At 43.3% G+C, this 24,580-nt stretch overlaps 1 protein-coding gene across 1 annotated transcript in view; it reads right to left on the bottom strand.

Moving 5' to 3' along the window:
* Positions 1-24,269, bottom strand: part of SEMA3C (semaphorin 3C) — a 381,732-nt gene extending 357,463 nt beyond the window's left edge. The window contains exons 1-2 of the mRNA XM_060244661.1: positions 24,222-24,269; positions 19,160-19,301 (exon numbers count right to left, since the gene is read on the bottom strand). Coding sequence (XP_060100644.1) covers positions 19,160-19,262 — 103 coding nt within the window. The 5' untranslated portion in view covers positions 19,263-19,301; positions 24,222-24,269. The remainder of the gene's footprint in view (positions 1-19,159; positions 19,302-24,221) is intronic.
* Positions 24,270-24,580: the final 311 nt, after the last annotated feature.

Raw genomic sequence — 24,580 nt, 5'->3', positions numbered from 1 at the left:
AACATTTAAGACCTTTTGGTTGCAAAGCATACGCATTTGTACCTAAGGAGAAAAGGGGAAAACTAGACCCCAGAGCAGAACTTGGTATACTTGTGGGCTATGCTAATGGTGGAAGAGGATACAGAATTCTAGACCCCAATACACGTACTGTCAAAGACTGCAATGTGGTATATATAGATGGCAACAGTGTTTTGCAAGCTCCTATACAAGCTGAATCCACAGTACAGAATCCTATAGAGGATCTTACCTTCAGTGAATTTGCTATTTGGCAACCTGCAGAGACCACCTGTGAGCAGGCAGGTCCACCTTCACAAGAAAGCACTGAATCAGAAGGGGAAACAGGAAGTCCAAGAGAAGCAGAGACAACCACAGTTACTGTGAGAAAGTCAGCAAGCAGCAAAAAAGGCATACCACTGCCAAGACTTGGAATTTGTGCAACAGTACAACCTGTCAAAGAACCCTCAACTTGGAAAGAAATAAATCAGCTACCTGATCCAGAAAGAAAGAAATGGATGGATGCAATGAATGATGAAATGAAGTCTTTACATGACAAGCAAGCTTGGACACTGGCAAACTTACCTCCTGAAAGAACAGCTATTGGTTGTAAATGGATACTCAAAGTAAAATACAATCCTGATGGAAGTGTGGATTGATACAAAGCACGTTTAGTAGCAAAAGGATACAAGCAAGAACAAGGAATTGACTATACAGAGACTTTTGCACCTGTCATAAGTCATGTTGCGTTCAGAATACTTCTAACAATTGCAGCCTCCAAAGGCATGCAAGTTGAACACGTGGCCATTAAAACAGTTTTCCTCAATGGAGACTTAACAGAGGAAATCTACATGGAACAACCTGAAGGATTTGAAGAAGTTGGAAAGGAAAAACTTGTGTGTAAACTTCAAAAGGGAATTTATGGATTAAAACAAGCTGCAAGAGGTTGGTCAGATAAGCTGACAAAACTACTAAAGAAGCAAGGATTTCAACAAGGGAAATCAGAACCCTGTTTGTTTACAAGACTCAAAAATGGACAATACCAGTACATATTGACTTACGTTGATGATCTGATTTTATGTTGCGACAACAAGGAGGACATCAAAGAAATTGCTGATGAGCTAAATAAAGATGTGGAAGTCAAACAACTGGGAGACATGAAACATTACCTTGGAATACAAATTGAAAGAGCTGAAGATGGAAGTTTTGTGCTGAACCAAAACCACAAAATTATGGACTTTATTGAATCCATGGGAATAAAGAAACATGGAAACATTAGTACGCCACTTGATCCAGCATACTTAACTTTGCAAGAAGGAAAATTGCTTGAAAACAATCATGAATATAGAGAAGCAATTGGAAAACTACTGTACTTAAGCAGAATCTCGAGACCAGATATTTCTACTGCAGTTCGAATCTTGAGTAGAAAGACAAGTTCACCATATTACCATGATTGGAATGCCATAAAGAGACTGGAAGATACCTATTTAAAACTGCTGATTACAAATTACTAATTTCAGCATGTGACAACCCAAGACTAGTAGTCTACATGGACGCCAACTATGGGAGAAATGAAGGAGATGGAAAATCAACAAGTGGAAATGTATTCTTCTATGGAGATAGTGTGATTGACTGGAACACTAAGAAACAAAAGACTGTAGCTCAATCTACTGCTGAAGCTGAATGTGTGTCTGCTCAAATGGCATGCAATGAACTGGAATGGATTATTTTTCTTCTTAAGGAATTTGGAATAGAGGAACCTAAACCAGTACTCATGTATGAAGATAACCAAGCATGCATAAGCATATGCAAAGCTGAGAACATAAAACTAGACAACAAACTTATTGTCATCAAGTGTTTACTTGTGCAAGAAATGATTAAAGAAGGACTGATTGAATTACAATACTGCCCTACTGAAGAAATGATCGCTGACATCATGACGAAGCCGCTTGACAGACTCAAGTTTGAACGACTACATGAAAGTATGAACGATTGAAATTGCTAATGACTGAAATGCTGCATAACTTGAGAAGGGGTTTGTTGGAATACAAGCTATGTACATTCCAGCCATTATAGAGTTAACTGTTTGTTTACCTGATAGAGGAAGTGATGTATTGTAACCTAAACCCAATTGAAAGCGGAATCTTTCTTTACCCGCGAAAGATGTGAACACAACATTGGTCAGAAAGGATGTTAGGTGTGAAATGCTTTGATCATGTATGCAAGCTGAATTGCTCTTCTTCCTGGCGAAATGCTCTTTGGGAAGAAGAACTGTGAGACAAAGGGGTTGTAGCCATGTAGGACAGACATAGTTAGACTAGCTGGTATGCTAAATTGTTTTTCTGTATTATCCCAAGTACCCTATCCTGATGTTTTCTAGTAAACTTTATTTCTTTTGATAAGCTTAAGCCTCGACTCCAATTATTGCCACTCCAAGCTTCTGAATTTAACATGTATTTCCCATCAATAGCTGATGCACATTCAGCATTGCAGAACTCCAACACAAAAGCAGCACGCCCTCTTCAGCTTCTTACTGTTCAAAGTCCTTTTCCATCCTGCTTGGATCTCATGCCTCTACCCTTTTTTATTTCTGACATTTAATGGTTACCCTTTATAACAGGGTAGTTAAAAGTGATGCGCACTATGAAATTAAGTATAACAAAACCAACAGACTATTAAAACACCATAACTACCAAAATAAAAAGCCACAAAGATAATGAACTCTACAGTATACAAGCTGAAACTGCATCCTCAGTATAAGGCAACCCTTGCTTACAAATGCATTAGCACCCAAAATGTATTTACTTTTCATTTAGATACAAGTATTTTTTTTTTCATTTTCTTTTGGATGTCCCAGTGGGTACCCAAAGCAATGGACATCATCATTCTCCCCTCTTCTATTTTATCCTCTGAACAATGATCCTCTGAGGTAGATTATGGCAAGTGTGTGTGATTGGGCAAAGTCATCCAGTGAGCTTAGTCTAGCACTGTAACCCAGGTGTCTCCAACATAGTGCCCATCAATATTTTTCCTGGCACCCACCAAGTATTTTTTTGTAAAAAGTGGGCAGGGTCAAATGGGGCTTTTGCCCAGGAGGGCTTCTAATTGACAGATCAAATGTTGTTTCACCAGCAGCTGACTTCACAGCATAAAGATCTTCACTGAGTGATAAAGGTAAACTGTTTGTATATGCAAGAAAAATATTTTAAAATATGTTCAGGGGGGGGGGTGTATCTATATGTGCGTGTATGTATGCACCTGGCAGTCATGGTGACCTCCGGTGACTGACCCCTACTGGGGCCCTGGAGGACATTCAGGGAGGTGTCTGAATAAAGTCTGCTCTAACTTCTCAGCTCCTGCTATTCTAAGGTATTCCAAGGAGGCCTCCCATCCAAGGACTTGGCAGAGTCAACCCTACTTAGCTTCTGAGACCTGACGAGATCAGGCTTGCAGGTCAGGGCTCTCCCGACCTTTGATGGTGCGCCATTGAAAGCAGCGCGCCAGGTAAAGAGTCTGGGTGTTTTACTGGAGCCTTCACTATCGATGGAGGCCCAGATAGCAGCCACTGCCAAGTCAGCATTCTTCCATCTGAAGCGGGCAAGGCAGCTGGCCCCTTTCCTTGAGCGCCGGGACCTCGCAACAGTGATCCACGCAACGGTCACCTCAAGACTAGACTACTGTAATGCCCTCTACTTGGGGCTACCTCTGTGCCGGACCCGGAGATTGCAGCTAGTGCAGAACGCGGCGGCCAGGCTGTTGTTGGGACTCCCAAAACGGGAACATATACAGCCGGGGCTACGTGAACTGCACTGGCTGCCGATTATATACCGGGTCCAGTACAAAGTGTTGGTCGTTACCTTTAAAGCCTTATATGGCCGAGGACCTGTCTACCTGAGGGACCGTCTTTCCCCATACGAACCCCAGAGAGCACTGAGGTCAACCGGGAAAAACCTAATGACTGCCCCTGGGCCGAAGGAAATTAAATATCAGAGTACCAGAGCACGGGCCTTTTCGATCGCGGCCCCTACCCTGTGGAACCGACTCCCAGAGGAGGTGCGGGCCCTGCGGAACCTTGAACAGTTCCGCAGGGCCTGCAAGACCACCCTTTTTAAATTAGCATACTCGGACTGCTAGGAAAAACGGTAACCAAGGGTCCGCCAATGCGGTCTAAAGATCTATACCGCATCACAACTGTATTACTGGAGTGGTTTTAAGTTAATATTTTAATGTTTTATTGCTCTATATTGTAATTTTAAGGTTTTACTTGTTATTGTATGATTGTAGAATGTTGTTAGCCGCCCTGAGCCTGCCGTGGTGGGGGAGGGCGGGATATAAATGAAATAAATAAATAAATAATAAATAAATAATAAATAAGTATGTTCATTTTTAAAGGTATCCTGTTACTGAGCTTCTGCCTGGAAAACAAATAACTTCACCCCTGAAATAATGTGGTTGGCTGTGCCTCCTGCAGTGGCCATGTTGTGGTTGTGCCCACCACCCTGTGGCAGAATTCCAAAGGCCCTCACAGGCTCAAAAAGGTTGGGGACCCCTGTTCTAACTACTACAGTGTGGCCAGGAGGTGCTGCCTGCCTATACAGGAGCACCCCAATAGCGGGAGAGAGAAAGTGGGGCTCCTAGTCCTGAAAACAAAAAGGATTCTGATCAGAAACAGGCCAAGGAAATATTCCATTCAAAATGGAGTAGAACCAGCAGACAGCTTGTTCTAGTTATCACCTCCTGGTCTTGCCCTCTCCCTTGCCCAAACGGAATGCATGAGGAAATGGGGTCTGCTGATGACTCCAAGTATGACTCATGGCTTAATGCTCAGCTACTGATCAGGCTCATTACTTTTACTCAGCCACTTCTATTTACTCCTATGCTAATATCTATCACGTTGCTCAAGGTTCCTTCCTGGGTGTGAAACCAAACCAGTTTAAACCCATCAAGCTGCAACCTGGCCCATCCTTCTAGTAAATATCATGTAATCTGTTATTTTCAACTGGTAACCCATTCAGGCAAACATTACTTATTCAGCCTCATTATTGTCTTACCTGGAGATCCATTCAGGTGACCAGAGTCAGCTCTGCTCATTGGCTTGGGGTGGTCACCCAATCAGGTATCCAGGGAAGCCACATTACTGCCCACCACAATTCAGTCCCTTTTTCTGGGAGGGCCTCATCCCCTCCAAAGATTATAAACATGAGAGCAAGACACACCTCCTTGTTCAGTCTGAGCACATGTAACCAGATTGTTCCCCCCCCCCCCATTACTCTAAGTAAGGGGGCCCCTCAGACATGGTACGATGGCAGTGCATATCTCCATCTTTAATTTCAGCACATCTGGAGCAGGTAATATCGCCCTCTTCAATGATCCCTCAACCTCTCTATCGATAACCCCTAACCTTCCTAGCCTCTGAATTGCCTGCATTGTGTATTTGTGTGTGTGAATGTACCTTTTTACATATTTTAAGTAAACATTATAAAATATATTTGATTTGGAGTATTTTCTTTCTGAAAACCCAACCTTCATATTACTGAAGAAAAGATCCATACTCCTAATTTGCTCTAAGTCTCCATATTGCTAATTTCTCCATTTAAAAGAGGAGACATAAGTATTTCCCATAACAACATGTTGACTAGGGAAAGGCTTTCAGGTACAGCAAAGTCTTCAATCTCCAATGACTCTCCTGAATAGTGTTGCCAGGTCCAACTCAAAAAATATCTGGGGACTTTGGGGGTGGAGCCAAGAGCAAGGGTGTGACAAGCAGGACTGAACTCCAAAGGGCGTTCTGGCCATCACATTTAAAGGGACTGCATGCCTTTTAAATGCCTTCCCTCCATTGGAAATAATGAAGGATAGGGGCACTATCTTTTGAGGGTCATAGAATTGGTCCCCTAATCCAATCTTTTTTTTAAATTTTGGGGGGGGTTTGTGAAGAGGCACCACTGTACTGAAAATTTGGTGTCTCTAGCTCAAAAAAACAAAACAAAAAACCCCCCAATACCCATGGAATACCCATGCATCTCCATTATACCCTATGGGGACCAGTCTCCATAGGGTATAATGGAGTGTACAGCAGACATTTCCCTCCCTCCCCCCCCCCACTTTCTGATAACCCTGCCCCCACTTGAACATGTTGTTTTTTGTACATATCCTCACTGTGACCCCCTTGTTGATTATGGTTAATACACAGTATTGGGGATTTTGGAACAATGTAACAAAAAATAATATTAATATTTATTAAATGTTTAGAATGCACATTGACCTATGGGTTGACTCAATTATAGGATAATAAAATAAATAGTAAATGAGACAAAAATATGAAACAAACTTTTAATGTCAGCTGGTCCTGTATGAAACATGTACTATAAATTAGGTTGCTTTAAAGAACAAAAGAAATCATATTCAATTGTTGGCAACCCTAATTAAGGTTTTGAAAAGCCTGTGCACCTTTGGGGCCATGCAACTGCATAGCCAGCTGCATGCAATTATGGGGAACATTCTCTTAAAAAGGACCAATAGTAGGTAGTATCTTTAGAGCCTTTTGGCCAGCAATAAGAAAGACTTTGGCCCTGCTTTAAATAAGGAACAACTTACTCCTTATACATATTTGGTCTCATTGCTGCATAGCTTGCAACTGGACAGCATTATGCCATATGTAGAAGTGAAGGTTTGGAACCAGATATATAAGTGGCTTGCTCAATATAGAAAAGTATTTTGCAACAATGGGTGAGTTTTAAGAGTGTATGTTCCCTGTAACAGCTAAATTGTGTGGAGATAAAGTTTTGGTTTCACCCCTGGATCCTTGAAAAACACCATATTAGCTCATAAACCACCCGCATTAGAGTTTTGTTATTTCTATTTCCAGGTGGTTCCTTCACGAAGCCTCCGTGCTCGGATCCAGGATGCCTGGAGAGTGTTGTGGCCAGCAATTGAGTAGAAGGCTTTCCTCATGCTTCTAGTGAAATGAACTGGCTTCGTCCTTGTAATATAAAGCACAAGTGGAAGATATTACAATACGGATGGAGTGGGAACACGAAACGCGTCTATTATATTATTGTAACTAGTCACTTGTATGCTGTATTAGTAAATCAGTATGGGCTCTGTTTATAAGGATTTAATTGTATTTTATGGTTGCCAATGTGGACTTTTGTGGCAAATATACTGATTAAGTCTGAAGCAGTTTTATATTTAAAAATATATTTTTAAAGTATTTAAAAGTCTGGTGGCCTATTTATATCACAGACATGTTGTTTGTTTTTTGTATATAACCCACCTGGGGATTGGCAACCCTACTCCTGAAACTGAATCCCACTGTATGGGTGCCACTGCAGAGAAGACTCTGCTCTTTACCCTCACTGACTTCACAAGAATAAATTATAGGACAAAGCAAAGCAGACCTGCCACTTAGACTATGAGCACTGTGTATTAATTCTCCCAGTACAATACTGACTACTTACCAGAATAGGCACTGATACTCAGAATACACTTGCTCTGCACTGGTCTCTGTCCACATTTCAGTTTGATAAATATTAGAAACATTCAACAGTACCTCCATCTGCATGGTGTGCTGACCTATGATCTGAGAAACTGAGGTGCAATCCATAATGCTTATTGGATGACATGAGCAGGGCTGTAGCCAGGATTTCACGTTTCGCGGGGCCCACTGCAGGATTTGTTGTTTGCGGGGTCGGGGGCCACCCAGTTTGGGCTCTTGGCAATGTAAACTGCCTTGAGTTCCACAAGCTAACTCCCCCCCCCCCTTTGCTCTGCACACTGTGTTAGGGAAGGGGAGAGGAAAAGATGAAAAGCAGCAATGCTACTACTTGTTCAGAGGGGCAGTGAGCAAAGGAAACAGATTGGGGGCCCTCCAGTGGAGGAGCCATACAGTTGGAAGGTGGGGTTGAATGGATGAACCTGGCCCTCTCTGGGCCCCCCTGTAGCTACAGGACTAGACCTGAGGCCAGGCATTCTCTCTCAGTCGAACTTACTTTCAAAGGTTACGATGAAGACAAAATGGGGGGGGGGGGGTTGCTCTGTACATTTTGGAGGAAGACTGAGAAGGTAAAAATGTATAAGACAGGCGTCTGTGCTATCCGACCTGTGCTGCACCAGCTGCACTGACTTCCAGTGGAGCACAGAGTCAAGGTCAAGGTTTGGGTTTTGACCTTCATGAGACCAACATATCTGTGGGACCACCTCCTCTGGGAGAGCACCACGCTCCTTAATTACAATTTGCTGGTGATTCCCAGCCCTAGAGATATTTGGCTGTCCTCTGCCGGAACCTTTTGGTCCTGGCCCCAAACTGGTGGAACTCTCTGCCAAATAACATCAAAGCCTGTGGGGTCTTATGCAATTCTGCAGAGATGTTCTGCCAGATGCTTGGTTGAGGGCAGCAATGGTTTCATGGCTGCCACCCTTCCCTTGCTCTTCACCCCTCTGACTGATCTAATCTCTCTAACCCACACCCACGAGGGACCCACAGGCTGGAAGTGGGAGGGAACGGCAAAATTTGCCACTTTCTTTTAAACTAATGTATTATATGTCATGATCTTGATTTTATGGTTTTATTGTTTCTATGGCACCGTACATCACCTACAGCCCCCACAGCTGTGAGGATTAAGCAATTCATAAATATAAGATAATAAATAACAACATTTCCTGCTAGTGATTCTCAACAGTGCCTGCACACTGCTTCAAATGGGTTAGGAGGGAATCTCTCCCCTTTAGATGCCCATATACCACTGTGGTCAGAAATAAAATGATTTTCAAGTATGAATGCAGGGCATCAGTAAGAAGCACAGAAATGCTCAGCCTTCTTTAGCACAGCCCTAATTCAAGAGTCTACTGTTGGTTTGTTTTTAAAGGAGAGAAGCATAATGGCAATTGCCAGCTCAGCCTGCAAGTCTGAAGCACAAACATGTGAACACACGCTGGTTGTCTGGAAACAGGGCAGGACAGGGCAGGTATGCTCAGCTCTAGTGCACAATCAATGCCTGTGGGGCATCAACCCCCTCTCTCTTCAACCACATCACCTCCAGTAACAGCATTCTAATAATGCCAATAAAGGAATCTGCTGTGTGTGTGACCTACAGCAACAGTACACCATTCCAGGGAAGAAAGGTTTTCCGATTTCTCAGTGAATCTTGTTTAGAATTTCCCATCCATGTTCTGGGACAGAGAGAGATCTGAGGGCTTTTAATCACACAATTCCTCTTCAGCTTTGGTCCTTGAAACCGCAGCAAGGAAACCTTCCCAGCCAGGAGAGTGTTTAAAAAGTTGTCTGCTGCATGTGAGGGACGGGGGGGAAGGAGTCCCTCAAAGCCTCCCCTAAATCAGCCACAAATCAAAAAATTCTTCTGCTAACTCTTCTCTCTTTGTGCTGCAAAGTGAAAGCTGCTAAGTAAGGGTGTGGTAAAGGTTAGAATAGAAACAGATCAGAAACAATTTTATCCGGGTACTGCAGGTGTCCTGTGCCACTCTCCTTCTGAGTGCTCTTGCCAAAAACAGCTGATTTATCAGTGGATCCGCCTGCGGCATCTTTGCATGTTCAGTCTCTCCCTCTGCCATGGAGAACTGTGTGTTTGCAGGGCTCCAGTCTTGTTCAGCCTGAGATGAGTTCATATTCACCCACACCACCACACCTGTCTTTGGGCAGTTTATTTCTCTGTCAGTGTTGTGTCCTAGGCTCAAATGGGAGAACTGTTACTTTTGGAGGGAAGCCGAACAAGCCAGAGCTTGAACTCCACACCAGGGTTCCAGAGAAGGCCTAAGCGTGCCCAATCAGGGGAAGGATTGAAACATAAGTAGCCAATCAACATCCAGGCTCATACTGTACCCTGATAGGCCCTTAGGGCCCTGTAAATAGCCAATCCATGTAGATAGTTAAGGACCAATCAGAAGGGGGCAAGAATTGTATAAAGGAGTGGGAAGTTTGAACAGAGCTCAGTTTGTGTGTGTGTGTTCCTGAAGTAAAGCTTGCTGAAATCACTCTCCGACTCTGGTCTCTTACTGCGCCGATCCCAGTACATTACAGTCAGGATTTCTAAGGAACATTTTAAAAGGTAGTGTCTACAAACTGACACTGGTTGGAGGAAATCCCACCTCCTCTCCACCTGTCCCCTACTTCTCAATCATTGTGCCCACCCATGCATTAATGACCCCTCAGCTGTCCTTTTATAATTTCCCTCTGGCTTCTAGTCAGTCAGAGTGAAGAAGCAATGGGAAGAAGCAGTGGCCAAGCTATTGGGGGGAAGGCTGAAGCAATTAGAAGCCTCCCCCCTTTCTGAGAAAGTTTTAAGAGGACAGTGGAGTCCAAAGCAAAGAGGTAAGGTGAGAAGCTCCTATATCCTTTTAAAACATCCCTCAGACACTTAGACATACATACTGCAGGGGGAATCCTCCCCAATCCCAGCTCCAGTTCTGCTTTTGCTTTCTCCCTTCTCTCCCACCCCCTCTGTCTAGGAGCCAGTCTATCTCTCACTGTTGATGTGGCAGAGCCTGAAGTAGGTTCCTGTGGATACCATTTCAAATGGTATCAAAAGGTATCGGGGAGGGATTCAACCCTCCCCAAGTTTTTAAAAAAACTTTTTGGATTTTTCTGCAAACCCACAGAATCCCCTGAGTCTGTAGAAAAATCTGTTTGCATAAATAAATATCCGCAGGCAGGGGAAATTGTGGAGAATGAGATTTATAGATACAGGGCTTTTTTTTTTAGCAGGAATGCACACGAACACAGTTCCGGTTGGTTTGGTGTCAGGGAGTGTGGCCTAATATGCAAATGAGTTCCTGCTGGGCTTGTTCTACCAAAAAAGCCCTGTACAGATATATAACAATTTCCAGCAAATAGCTGAAATCAGCAAAATCTCCATAAATGATGCACAATTTTTAAAAAGTCCTTACTATTTCACTTCGCCTTTGAAGTTAAAAAGCAACCCTATCTACCATGAGTCTCCCACTGACCTTTTCAGCAAAGAACAGCCTCTTGTGGCTATTGGACTGTCATCGCCACAAAATGCCCCATATAATAAACGGCAGCATTGCCATTACAATGAGGGATTGTTAGGAAACAAGCAGTATTACTGTTGCTCCGGTGATAAAAGAAACTTCTCAAGGGCAAATTAAAATGTAAGGGAAAAGAACAATCCACAGGGGTTATATTAAATCTTTTTTAAAAAAATGTTGACACTTGAGAAAGTGCTGTTATTGCCTAGTGACTTCTCCACTTTTTAAAAGCTGTTAATGAAGTGAGTAGGTTTTATTTTGAAATAAATACTTTGTAAGATACTTTTGCAAAGCTTAGCACTTTTGCAGACCCATTCATTTGAACTGGGAGTCTATGGAACTTTGTGAAAGGCCGAATTTCATCCACTGTTTATTTATTTGGCAGTGATAGTTGTATAAATATATTTCTATACCTTTAGTCATGAGCTGGCAATCATTACCTATTTCCTATGTGTAATTCAGAACAAAGATAGACCTGTATGTGAAACAGCTGTTCAGTCAAGATTTTGCAGATAAAGGCAAATGAAAACTGCAACCCTGAATCTTCTAAAAAATCATGGCTTTTGATGTCTCAAAATTATTTTAACACTTAGCTGCCTTTGCTAAGGAGCCATTTGGGTTCACTAACAGAAAATCATTCATCTTTGACTGTTCATGCAAGCAGTTCAATAATGATAACCTCTTCTTTCTTCCCCCCACCTCACTTTTGTTATCAAATTTTGAAGAGAATCTGGTTGATTCCACCATGTCAAGTCCCTGACTAACAACTGTTTTGATAAACTCCCCACATACATAAGAACATAACATATGAACATAAGAGAAGCCATGTTGGATCAGACCAATGGCCCATCCAGTCCAACACTCTGTGTCACACAGTGACATACACACAGACACACTGTGGCTAATAGCCACTGATGGACCTCTGCTCCATATTTTTCTCTAACCCCCTCTTGAAGCTGGATATCCTTGTAGCCGCCACAACCTCCTGTGGCAGTGAATTCCACATGTTAATCATCCTTTGGGTGAAGAAGTACTTCCTTCTATCCGTTCTAACCTGACTGCTCAGCAATTTCATTGAATGCCCACGAGTTCTTGTATTGTGAGAAAGGAAGAAAAGGACTTCTTTCTCTACTTTCTCCATCCCATGCATGATCTTGTAAACCGCCATCATGTCACCCCGCAGTCGACGTTTCTCCAAGCTGAAGAGCCCCAAGCGTTTTAACCTTTCTTCATAGGGAAAGTGTTAATCATTCTGCACTTTTTCCAATGCTATAATATCCTTTTTGAGATGTGGTGACCAGAATTATACACAGTATTCCAAATGAGACCGCACCATCGATTTATACAGGGGGGCATTATGATACTGGCTGATTTGTTTTCAGTTCCCTTCCTAATAATTCCCAGCATGGTGTTGACCTTTTTTTATTGCAATCGCACACTGACTTGACATTTTCAGGGAGTTATCTACCACGACCCCAAGATCTCTCTCTTGGTCAGTCTCTATTTCACACCCCATCAACTTGTATTTGTAGCTGGAATTCTTGGCCCCAATGTGCATTACTTTGCACTTGGCCACATTGAACCTCATCTGCCACGTCGGCTCTTGGCCAGTGGCTCTGTAAGGACCAGGAACCCAGATTCCTTCTGCTCCCAATAAGGTAAGCTGACCCTCCAAAAGGACAGTCACACAAACAAACAGGATTTAAAAGGGGACTGTATATTAGGAAGGGAATTGAAAATAAATCAGCCAGTATCATAATGCCCCCCTGTATAAATCGACGCTGCTGTCTCATTTGGAATAATGTGTACAATTCTGGTCACCGCACCTCAAAAAGGGTATTATAGCATTGGAAAAAGTTCAGAAAAGGGCAATTAGAATGATTAAAGGGTTGGAATACTTTCCCTATGAAGAAAGGTTGAAACGCTTGGGACTCTTTAGCTTGGAGAGACGTCAACTGCGGGGTGACATGATAGAAGTTTACAAGATAATGCACAGGATGGAGAAAGTAGAGAAAGAAGTACTTTTCTCCCTTTCTCACAATACAAGAACTCATGGGCATTCGATGAAATTGCTGAGCAGTCAGGTTAAAACGGATAAACGGATAAAATGGATAAAAGGAAGTACTTCTTCACACAAAGGGTGATCAACATGTGGAATTCATTGCCACAGGACGTGGTGGCGGCCACAAGCATAGACAGCTTCAAGAGGGAGTTAGATAAAAATATGGAGCAGAGGTCCATCAATGGCTATTAACCACAGTGTGTGTATATAATTATTATTTTTTTAGCCACTGCGTGACACAGAGTGTGGGACTGGATGGGCCATTGGCCTGATCCAACATGGCTTCTCTTATGTTCTTATCTTCTTGAAGTCACTGGGAGTAAAGAACAAGCTGAGTCAAAGGGCCCCCTCAGCCCCAGCAATGCCTCATAGGGTGCTCACTGGCGTTACTGTCACCACAGCGGCAATTTTGCTCAGCTTGCTCCACGGCTCTTTTAGCATCCCAATCTGCCCTGAGGAAATATTTTTAACGCCATTATTCTGCTATGGATCAGTAATAATATGGATTTATCTCTGGACCCATCTATGTCACTAGCACCACATGCAGCTCTTCACCTCTGATTCATTCCAATATAGTAAGCATCTTATCTCTGCTTGGAGAATTTTACAACAAAATAACAGAGTGGCTGCACAGTGATAGAGCAAAACAAAAACAACTGTGCCAAAACAATAACAGTCTCTATTTCATTAGAAAAATATATACACAGATATATCTTCAACAAGGCTGGGTTCTATGATAATAAAGTCCATAAATTCATGTGGCAACCAAAGTGCTCCTAAGTAACAAAGTCATGTGGTAACAAAGTTGCTCCTGAGTAGTTGAGGAACCAGATCCCCTTGAAAGAAGGCTCCAAAGGTTGATATATCCTTACCGTGCCTGTTGACAGCTTGGTACACGTTTCACATCAAGATGCTTTCTCATAGAGCCAGTCCTGAATGAAATTTTAACAAAATATTTCTCCACTGGTGGCAAGCTATGTCTTCACACAACTTACAAAAGACATGAACATGTTCCTTTTGTAAGTTGTGTAAGTTGTGTGAAGACATAGTTTGCCACCAGTGGAGAAATATTTCTGTTAAAAATTTCATTCAGGACTGACTCTACACATGCCCCTGGGAGTAGAAGCAGCAGAGTAAATGGAATTCTACTCTGGGGGGCCTCATTCCAATCCCAGAACACTTCTGCTACTCCTAGGCGCTGTCATTTTACTCTGGGGGCTGTCATTCCAGTTCCAGAGTAGATACCTTAATGAAAAATCCATTCCACATTTTCCTTGTCTGTGCTGCAATGTATTTCAATCGAGTGGATCTCAAATAGTTTCACTTTCCAGTGTTTTTATGCTAGCTGAAGCTGTTGCTTTTTGGAGTTGTCTCATTTCAAATAAATGGTTGATGCTTTGAGCCAGCTTGTCTTTGCTGAATGGACCTGAGAACAGATGCTTGAGTAAGTAATCTAACCTAGGAACCCACAGCTCAAGGGGGATATTACACAGGAGAACCACTGCCACTTTGAGTAGACCCCGAGGGAGGGGGGGAAGCTTGCAATGCTCAGCCATTTCATGTTATCCTAGGCTTTATTTTATATTTTTAAGGTTATATTTCTGGTTTCTGCTGTGATCCTTGTACTTTTTCTTTAAGTTTTATTTTTAAAATTTCATGGCCAAATGCCACTGTTCCCTTACCTTTCCATTTTAAACAAAATATCACAAGAGTTTTAAGCATGTTTGTGTTTTAAGTAAAGATAACTTTAATTTAGTTTGTATCCTTTATAAAGTTTAGATAGATAGTTTATATCTCTGCTACCTCGCATTACATTTTGACACGTATGGCCCATCTCCAGAAAGTCCCAAATAACAGTAGCCTATTCAGCTACACATGCAAAAAGGTGCAAAAAGTAACAGTTGCCTGTAATACCTACACATGGATCAATGAGTTTTTCAAGGCAACAGATGAGCAGAAGAGGTTTGTTATTACTAGGGATGGGCACAGACCCGAACCCAAACTAAAATCTGGCCTGGACTTTACCTTGTTTGAGGTTCGAATAGTTTGGTTCAAAAGTCACATGTTTGGACCAGGAAGTCTCCGAACATTCTGCCCGGTTCAGAACCTCTTGTGCACTCTTGGCAAAGAAACTCCACCCACTGAAAAGTGGGTATGAGTGGGATATTTCCAGCCACTGAGGGACCAATAGTGACAGTCTGAAGATGACAGGCAAGTCTGATTTCCCATGACAGACATTGATCTGAATTCCTCAGGATGGGGTGGGGTGGGGATGTATATAATCACTGGAGGTGCATTCCTGTCCTCTGTTTGTAACTGGTTTGTGCGAGTCTTGTTCTTCTCGCATGTGAAAGAATATCTTTTGGTGGATTGAGGGGGTTGGAATTACTGGGGTGGGTGGAGAAACCTATTGAATCTCCTGGCCTCTATACAAACTGCCAGAGTAAACGCATCACCTCTTTTTTTTCTCCTTTCCTTGCATTCAGAGCTACATTTCTCCCCCCACCCCATCTTTTTCTTTGCTGTGAGGAGTGGGAAATAGGGATAGATTTTTTTTTTCACTTAAAACATGTTTTTGATTTGATTTGGGGGTGGATTGTTCACTTTTGTGGGTTCTGAAAACTGCCCTTTTCTCTGCATGCTGGCTGTGGGGTCCCCTTTCTGCTCCTCCAAAAAGCACCCCATTTCTTCTTGCATAACTTGAGTCTCTGCCTTTTCCTCTCCCACTCAGGCACCCAAACTACCTACAGATTTCTGGGGGGCTTGGCTAACTGCCCTCTTCCCCGGCTGTGGGGTACCCTTGCTGCTCCTCCAAAAAAGCATCCTTTCTCCTCTGTCACATATTACCACACATTCCCTTAGCTAGTCCACCAGTGCCCCCTCCCACAGCTGTGCAGTGAGTCCCAGTTGCCAGGCTTGGTTGTCCCTGTCACCTTCCCAGGTAGGATGGGAGGCTTGGCCCTAATCAGTCATCCTGTCACCAGGGCTGAGTGGCTAGTCCCAGGAAGACACAGCCACCTGCAGCCATGAGGTTGGCCCCGGGGAAGTACTCTGGGACCAGGTCCACACTGTAGTGTCTCCAACTGATGCTGGACAACTCCCCCAAAAACAGTTTCCTGGAGGCATCTTGCTTGATGGTCGCTACTTGGATCCCCCCAAATCTGACATGCATGTAACATGTGGGCCATGTGCAGGGTCACCCCAGGGAGGAGCTGTGTGTGTTGAAGGCCTCTAGCTCACCCAGGTCAATTTTTGTCACTCCTGAACCAGCAGAGGTGACATCCCATTGAAAAGCATTCAGTGAATGACACTCAGCCCCCGCAAAGTCCAATGTGGACCAAACTTGGTGAGTACATTAAGGAGAGTGATCTGGAGACAACCTGCCATTTTGGAGCTTCGAAGCCCTGTGGGGGGCTTTTTAAAAACCAGACCTGTTTACGAACTGATCCGCGAACCAGGCTGTGGTTCAGTTTGCAAACTGGTCCGGGAACCAGTCCAGTTCTGTTCATGAACTGAACCAGCATTTTCTGGTCTGTGCCCATCCCTAGTTATTACCCACAAGTTTTCCTTGATGGTTTTCCTATCCAAATACTTCTCATTAGCCATAAGAGTTCCCCTGAAAGCCAAAAGATTGTGTTATTATGACTGCTAGGTTGTTATGACTGTTAGGTTAGGCTAACTCCCCACACCACGTCAGTCTGGGTATGCTAGTCTCTGAGCCCCTCTCTCTAAGTGAGTGAACCAAATAGAGTTGGTGACTCAGACCATGCCTGCAAAGTACTTCCAGCAATGAAGCACAGAAATAATGGGTTAATATGACTGCAAAGTAAGACTGAAACCCTCCCCCCCCCAGTCTCCAGTCTTTTCCTCTCCTCCTGCTACAGAAGTACGAGCACCTGTACCTTTCCACCTGTACAAATGATAATATTCTTCAGGTGAAGTTGCAAAGAGGTGGGAGAGGGCCCTGGGCAGGACAGAGAGCAGAGGCCCTCACTAAACTGGGAGGGTAGAACTCCCAATGGAACAGGCAACAGGCAGCAAAGGGGCTGCCCCCCTTGGTCTGCTGAAGTTGCGAAGCAAGCCTCGGCCCTGTGGAAGCCCTTCCCTACATTCCCTGCACCCATCAGACTAAAGTAACCAATGAGCACAGAAAACGGTCCTTTCTTACCTGAGTTTTGTAACACTGCAAGTCAGGAAAGAGGCATCACAGGCCACCCCAACTTAATGCGACTCCCTCCCATGGCCCAAGCTGCATGCTGTCACCACCCACCCAAACACCTGAGTGAGGCCAAGGCTGCTGGGAAGCTGCTCCTTGGGCCTCGGCCCTTAAAACCTGCTCTGTTGCCCTATGCTCAGCTTCAGGCTCCCTCCCACGGCCCAAACTGCATGCTGTCGCTGTCCAGAGACCTCAGCAAAGCCGGAAGCAAGACCTGAGCAGCCTGAGTGGTAGAGCTGAGCAAAGCCAGTCTAACAGGGCGTGCATCTGCAACTGGTCCCCGCTGCTGCCAACCCTAAACAACAACATTCTTTTTAAAAAGAACATATTTATATATATTCACTCACATTATCAGCCTCCAGGTAGAACCAGTTCCCCTGTAGAAAACAATGCAGCTTAGCCAGAAGGACGCAATAGAGAAGAGGCAGCAATAGCTACTGAGAAAGGACCAGCAGCAGGGTCACGTGAAAACAGCCTTGGGTTCTGGCGGAAGGATGGAATGAAGGAAGGAAGCTGCTGATTGGAGCTGCTGATAGCACAGCTGACCCCCAACTGGGAGGAGGAGCAGAGGTGGGCTGTGTTCTACCAAGGGGCCAGTTTGATGCTCCTGGCCTAGTCAATGCCTCTGCTGCAGGCCTAGGGATGCTTCCCTTCCCTGAGGCAAGGGCCCTGGGCCCCTAAGGGTGTGGGAGCCCATAGGCCAGTGGCTAGTTGGCCTAATTGTTAATCTGGCTCTGGTCACATGATTGTGATATCACATGACTTCCTTCGTGTGCTTGCAGCTTCACTGATCCTATGCTGTCCCCTGATGGTTCAATATGGGTCCCACACCTGGAAATGTTGAACAATGCCACCTAAAAGTGCTTGAAGTAAATGAACCCAGGAAAATAATAAATAAGGAGGAGGAGAGGACAAGTCTAAAAACATTGATTTCAGCAATAAAAGGCCCAAACATGAACAACTATTTCTTTTGTAATTTAGGCAACTCTTAGCTGATCCTGGAACAGCCATATCAGCAAAGTTCTCCTGTCTCTTCTCTTTCTGTAACAGTGTAGTTGGGGTTAGTGACCAGATCCTGTGGAAGATTGTACAAGAACATATGCTGTTGGAAAGAACAGCGAATTTGGCTTCCCAGCATACAGGCGTAAACTACAGTTCACTGGCAGTTTGTAGACATTTCCTACATGACAAGAGCTTTTTTTTTTTGTAGAAAAAGTCCAGCAGGAACTCACTTGCATATTAGGCCACACCTCTGATGCTAAGCCAGCTGGAACTGTGTTCCTGTGAGTTCCTGCTGAAAAAAAGCTTTGGAACTACTACATTACAAGAAATTACTAACGAAATAGTTCTTATTCATTCCTTGAAGATTTCTGCTGATTATTATATGAACATATGAACATATGAAACTGCCTTCTACTGAATCAGACCCTTGGTCCATCAAAGTCAGTATTGTCTTCTCAGACTGGCAGCGGCTCTCCAGGGTCTCAAGCTGAGGTTTTTCACACCTATTTGCCTGGACCCTTTTTTGGAGATGCCAGGGATTGAACCTGGGACCTTCTGCTTCCCAAGCAGATGCTCTACCACTGAGCCACCGTATTCTCCTAAACGTTTTCATTTTTTTTTAAATACAGCAAACACTAACAAGGAGATTCTGACTAGAAGACATTTAAACCACCAGAACACATAATCAATACATGCATCTTGTGAAATAATCATGTAGAAACCTTGGTAAAAATCATATTCCATGCAAGTTCAGCATTTCAGATCATGCAAGAGGATGTTTAAGCCAGAATGTTATTTATTGCCTTGTTACTGGCACAAAGGAAAAGAATAAAATGTTCTGCAATAACATTAGTCCCTGGAATGTTTATCTGCTCTCTTACCATTGAATGTTAAGAACACCCTGGCCTGAGGCTGTGAAGATCCATTTACATTGCATGAGCAAACAAGCACCCCAATCAACACTTGGAGTTGGAGAAATGTCATTATCTTCAGAGGTGCAATTTAATATCCAAGATATGAAACCTAAACAAAAGAGAAAGGGGGGGGTGACATTACAGTCTGAAATGTCTTGTAAGACGGCATATCAGATGCAAATACAGATATAGATTATTGATATATTTTGCCAGGCAAAGAACAGGCAATAAGGAGGGGTTAGCTTTGGATCATTCTTTTCCAAAATGTAAAGAATCTGGTAGTGCCAGTGGCTAAAGAGAAGTTTCAGGACTCTAAAGCAAACTGTCAGTGGAGTAAGCCCAGCAGACAGAATTACTCTTCGTTTATTTCAATAAGGAGGATTCCCACCTGCTGGAAAAATAATTATGCTAAATGTCAAGGCAAAGCAAAGCAAGGCCAAGGGATAAGGTTTCATGAATGAAAACGTCTTGATATTTTTAGACCTCTGCCTTTACTGTACTCTTTATATAAGTCTACTGTGGATGTAAAGGTCTGGATAAAACTGAAAACAGAATACCCTTGAGACAAAGTTTTCCCACAACCTCCAAAAGCCAGGCCATCATAACTGACAAAGAACTTGTCATATCAACAGCACCACCATGCTCAGTTGGCAGAGGATCCTCAAGGAGGCTGGCGGGAGCACAAGATAACTTGTGGTGGGCAGGTCACACCTTGCAAAGTAAGGGGTCAGACTGAGGATGCTTGGCCCAAAAAGGTTCAACAACCCCGGAATGCACTGAAAGTACTCAATATAAATGCAGCTTAGATATCACAATCTCAGTCCTTTGTATATATAACATTAATTGTGCACTGGCCCCTGAGCAGTGTTCCCTCTAAGCTGAGTTAGTGTGAGCTAGCTCACAGTTTTTTAGCCTCCAGCTCACACATTTTTGTCTTAGCTCAGGAAAAATGGCCCCAAAGCAAACTAACTTATGCAGTAGCTCCACATGCCATTTTGTAGAACAATAGGTGGTAGAGCTCATCCAGGGATTGTTATGCAGCTGCACCTAGTATTCAGTGGGCAAGGTGCGAAGGAGGAGGGGGAACCCTCAGAAAGGTTCAGGAGCTGCTCTCCTGTGAGCTCCTGCTGAATCCAAGGCCTGAGTAGCTCACAACTTTAATGCCAGTAGCTCACAAAGCAGAGTTTTTGCTCACAAAACACAGCTTAGAGGGAATATTGCCCCTGAGCAGTTTCACACACAGAGTTCATTGAGCAGTCTGGCATTGCAAGCATAGATCAAGATGGGTAGCCATGTCAGTCTTTCTGTAGCAGTGGAAAAGAGCAACACCTTAAAGACTAACATTTGTGCCAAGATATGAGCCGTGATTCGCAAAAGCTCATTTCCTGCCACAAACGTCCTTAAAGGTGCCACTGGACTCTTGCTCTTTTCTATAGCAAATTCAAGACTGAGTTTGCCCCCCCCCCCCGCTCTGAATGACAAAAGTATGGATCAATGACAAAAAGCATATATACCCAGTAGCACCTTTTCACAGAGGCTAGGAGATACTAAAATATGACAAACCCTTCTGTTTGATTGAGCCTGTGTCTGTGGTGTGGCTGATGTAATGAACAACATACAAGATCACCATTGTTTGCACATATTGATATGATGGTGCAGACAAGGGATATTGAACAATGCACTATCACTATTCATAATCTTTGAAAATATTGCAGAATGTATACAGATAGTTGTGGGATTCTGTAGATCCATTTTACCAATGGAGATATCTTCCCTGATACAAGGTCCTTTCTCCCTGATGCAAGTGGCTCTTCTTCCAGAAAACAAGCCTCTTGCATCAGAAGAAACCATTGTGTTCCAAAGGTAAATGCTGCTCTTAATGGATCAATCTTGGATGCAACCCAATAAGAATTTGGTAGTCTAAACTTTGACTGGTTAATGTTCTAAAGAATCTGCAGTTGCAATGCATTCAATTAGATGACTTGCCCTAATGGATTTTCAAGCGCTGTAAAATTTATAGAAGAATAAAGCAATTAACGTAGTCATGCTACCAAGTAATTTCACACATAGGAACAAGCACATTTAGCCCATTATATAGGCAGGTCGAGTGAAACTAAGATATGTAAAAGCTTTTTTCCAAAATTGCACAAAAGAGTCTCTAAAGAGCATCATTCTACACTCATCAGTAGAACAGTAAGTTCTATATTTGCATGGATCAGTGTAATGACCTTGGCCCAACAGACTTGAATTCTAATTCCCTCTCAGCTCTGAGGCTCTCAGGAAAGTAATTTTCTCTCTCAGCCTAGTCTACTTTACAAGGGTAAGATATATCATATAATAATAAAGTCAAAATAGAAAACAGATAACCCAGGCTTCATTCTAGATCTGAGCTGGTGATTTTCATCAAAAATTTTGTTAAGCTATGAAGAGCTCCCACTTTCAAGGGAAGCTATGAACCTGAAAGAAAGCATCTGTCCATTCAGAATAGCAGAAAGCACTGTCCTAATACTGAAAGGCTTTGTAACGTTGCATATGGTCAAATCTGATTAGCTACATGACCATATCATGGTGTAGTGCCACTGGCTACATAATTCCCAATTGGTTGGGATCACAAAGCCAAAGAAAAAATGTCAGAATAGTTGCTGATTGAACAGCATAGAGAAAAGGGGAGGGCAACTGGGATATTCTAGCCCCAAAAGTGTACTGTCACTCCCCAAACATTTGTGGGTTTGTACCCACAAGACAGCACAGGACTTCACTGGGACATTATAGGCGAGTAAGTGCCAGTTTCCTTTCCCAAAACATCAAGAACTCACAACCCAACCACCCAGTTCTTCCACATTTACTGCAGATACAGTGTGACTACAAAGACTCCTCAAGATCCAGGGCATTCAGTTTTTAAAAAACTGGCACATTGACTGCAAAGTTCACCATTGCCTTGCTCTTGAGCAGCTCCATTCATTACAATAGAAGGCTAACCAGAACTACCTCTACCATAACCACAGAATCTATTCTGATTCCCAGTCACAGCATCCCTTCGACACCTGCTCTGTAGCATTGGGAACATTGGGAAAGAGTGGTCACAGCAAGCAAAAAGCCTTTTATCCTCATATTCTATGTTCTGCACAAGGCTTCCACAATGCATTCAGCTATGCTCCACTTAGGCAAATCCAGGAGATATTTCAAACTTCTTTCTTAATGCACATTAAGACTACATTGTCTATAAGGAAGTTCACACGTGCTTCAGAAGAACTTGCTCCGTCAAGCAAATCATTTTGCACCAGTCTGATGATTGTGTCCAGTTCCAGAGCCAGGCCTCCATTTACAGGCTGCAGCCTTCAAAACATTGAACTGGAAATGTGGCAATGGCTGAAGTGACAGGTCCACAAGGTTTTAAGGTGAAGTGACAGGTCTACACATTTATTGCCAGCCTTAAACTTGCACTGAGAAAGGAGCCACACAGACCACATCAAAATATCCTGGAGGGACCACTCCTGTCTCAAGCATTTCTAGTCCACACCAAAGGAGATTTCCAACAGCTTCTGGGAAGTATTAAAAGTTAGGTATTATACATGAAGACACATGCACAAAGTATCAGATTCCATAATATATCCTCAACCTGGCAACAGAGGGAGCTTCTGACTGTACTTACAACTAATGCAATTACAGGACACAGAAATTGTGACTCATTTTGGCTTTACTTATATAGGGACTCTTTGTGTGAATGAGGGGAGAAATAATTCAATACAGTACTCCCTCTGTCTTACTATATGATACATTACCTTTCTCCCTAATCCTTTCTATAGGAGAAGAAATGCTATTAAATCCTGATAAGATTGCTTTGTGAGAGCCAAACAAATAGCCAATCACCCTGAACTTGTGAGCTTAATAAAAGCACTGAGATTAGTATTCCACAGTTGTAAAATCTATTCTTTCTAATACAGGAGGGAGGAGACGGAAGAATTTACACAATGATCCTGACAATTATATTGGGGAAAGGGGAGGAATTGTCACAACAAATTTTAAAAATCCAGTTTCTCCCACTCTAATGTAGGACAGGAAGAATCAACTATTTTACTGTTAAACTCATCCTCAGAACTTGCATGTTAATGGTGCAATCACAATTTCCCATAACATCCAAGCTCAGGATTGTCCAGCTGTTCCTTAAAGTTACCATAATGGACATAGGAGGCCCCCTCCCTCCTCAAAACGACTTTGTCTACCATACTTGAAAATCAGCAGGACCACGTTCTTAATGAAGACAGAAGTCAAATTGCAGTCGTTCACGCACATTTTACTCGAGAGTAAACTCTTAACACAGGGGGCTTAATTCTAAGCATCACAGGGTTGTGCTGCGTCTGCCATTGTTAAATTCTTGCAGTCTCCTGAATTTTTGGGAAGGAAACTGGAAACGAGATTTCTTTTTTCAAAGTGATATCTGTGTGCCTTTTCTTTACACCCCCCCCCCCGAAAAACCATATTGTTTTCGTACAACAATAATGCCATTTCGGAGTGAGCAGCAAGCCGGAATTTAAAGCTCCCTTGCCAAGTGCAAGAAAGTCTGCACGCGTCTTAAGGAACACATGATTTCCACCGGCAACCATCTCCGCGAGAAGCAGGAGCACGCTGCTTTTACTCTGGTCCCGGACCCAGTCCTCATTGTTTCGAGGCGAAGAAGGGAAGGGACAACCGTAAAGTGGGGACAGAAAATTGCATTTCTATAAAGCTTCTTCTTCTTCTTCTTCTTTTTTTGAGGGGGCGGGAAGCTCTCTCTTTCTGTCCTGCCTCAGGAAAGCATTTTACTGCTTAACTGTTAAAACATAGTGCAGGTGTTATGTGCTCCATACTGAACTGGACTCCGCAGAGGAACAAGGAATAATTCAAAGAAAGGGGAAGATATATAGATATACAGAGATCAAAAGCTTCTGCAGCGGTGCAAAACTTGTTTGTATGTAGCCTTGTAAGCGAACTAAACCCGCAATAATCAATCACATCAGTTAACAATGCTTCAAAGCGCTCATCTACTCACCAAGGGCCACTGAAGGATTCAATAACAAAGCGCCATTCAATTGTCTATAGTTTACCGACTCCTGTAGTAACAATATAGAGATAGAGAGAGAGAGATTTAAAATTCCAGAGCTAATTTCTTCCTGGCGGTGGAAAGTAAACCCCCAGCAGGCTGGGTAGAGGTGAAAAATCCTTGGAGTAATAGTCCTTCAGACACCCGGAGCTTCTTTCCTTCTATTCCAGTGAACAGAGCGCCTAAGAACGAATGGAAAGTAGCGGGGAGCGCCGGTTTCCAATGACACTCACTCCGGCGCTCCAGAGCCGCCTAGGCACCGCCTTTCGGCTCCGTTGAAGCCCTGCATGCATCGCCAGCCGAACAAA

This window comes from Heteronotia binoei, chromosome 8 (genome assembly GCF_032191835.1).
Source record: "Heteronotia binoei isolate CCM8104 ecotype False Entrance Well chromosome 8, APGP_CSIRO_Hbin_v1, whole genome shotgun sequence".
NCBI classification, from domain to species: domain Eukaryota; kingdom Metazoa; phylum Chordata; class Lepidosauria; order Squamata; family Gekkonidae; genus Heteronotia; species Heteronotia binoei.
The sequence above is the reverse complement of the archived record's forward strand: the minus strand, read 5'-3'. Positions and strand labels throughout refer to the sequence as shown.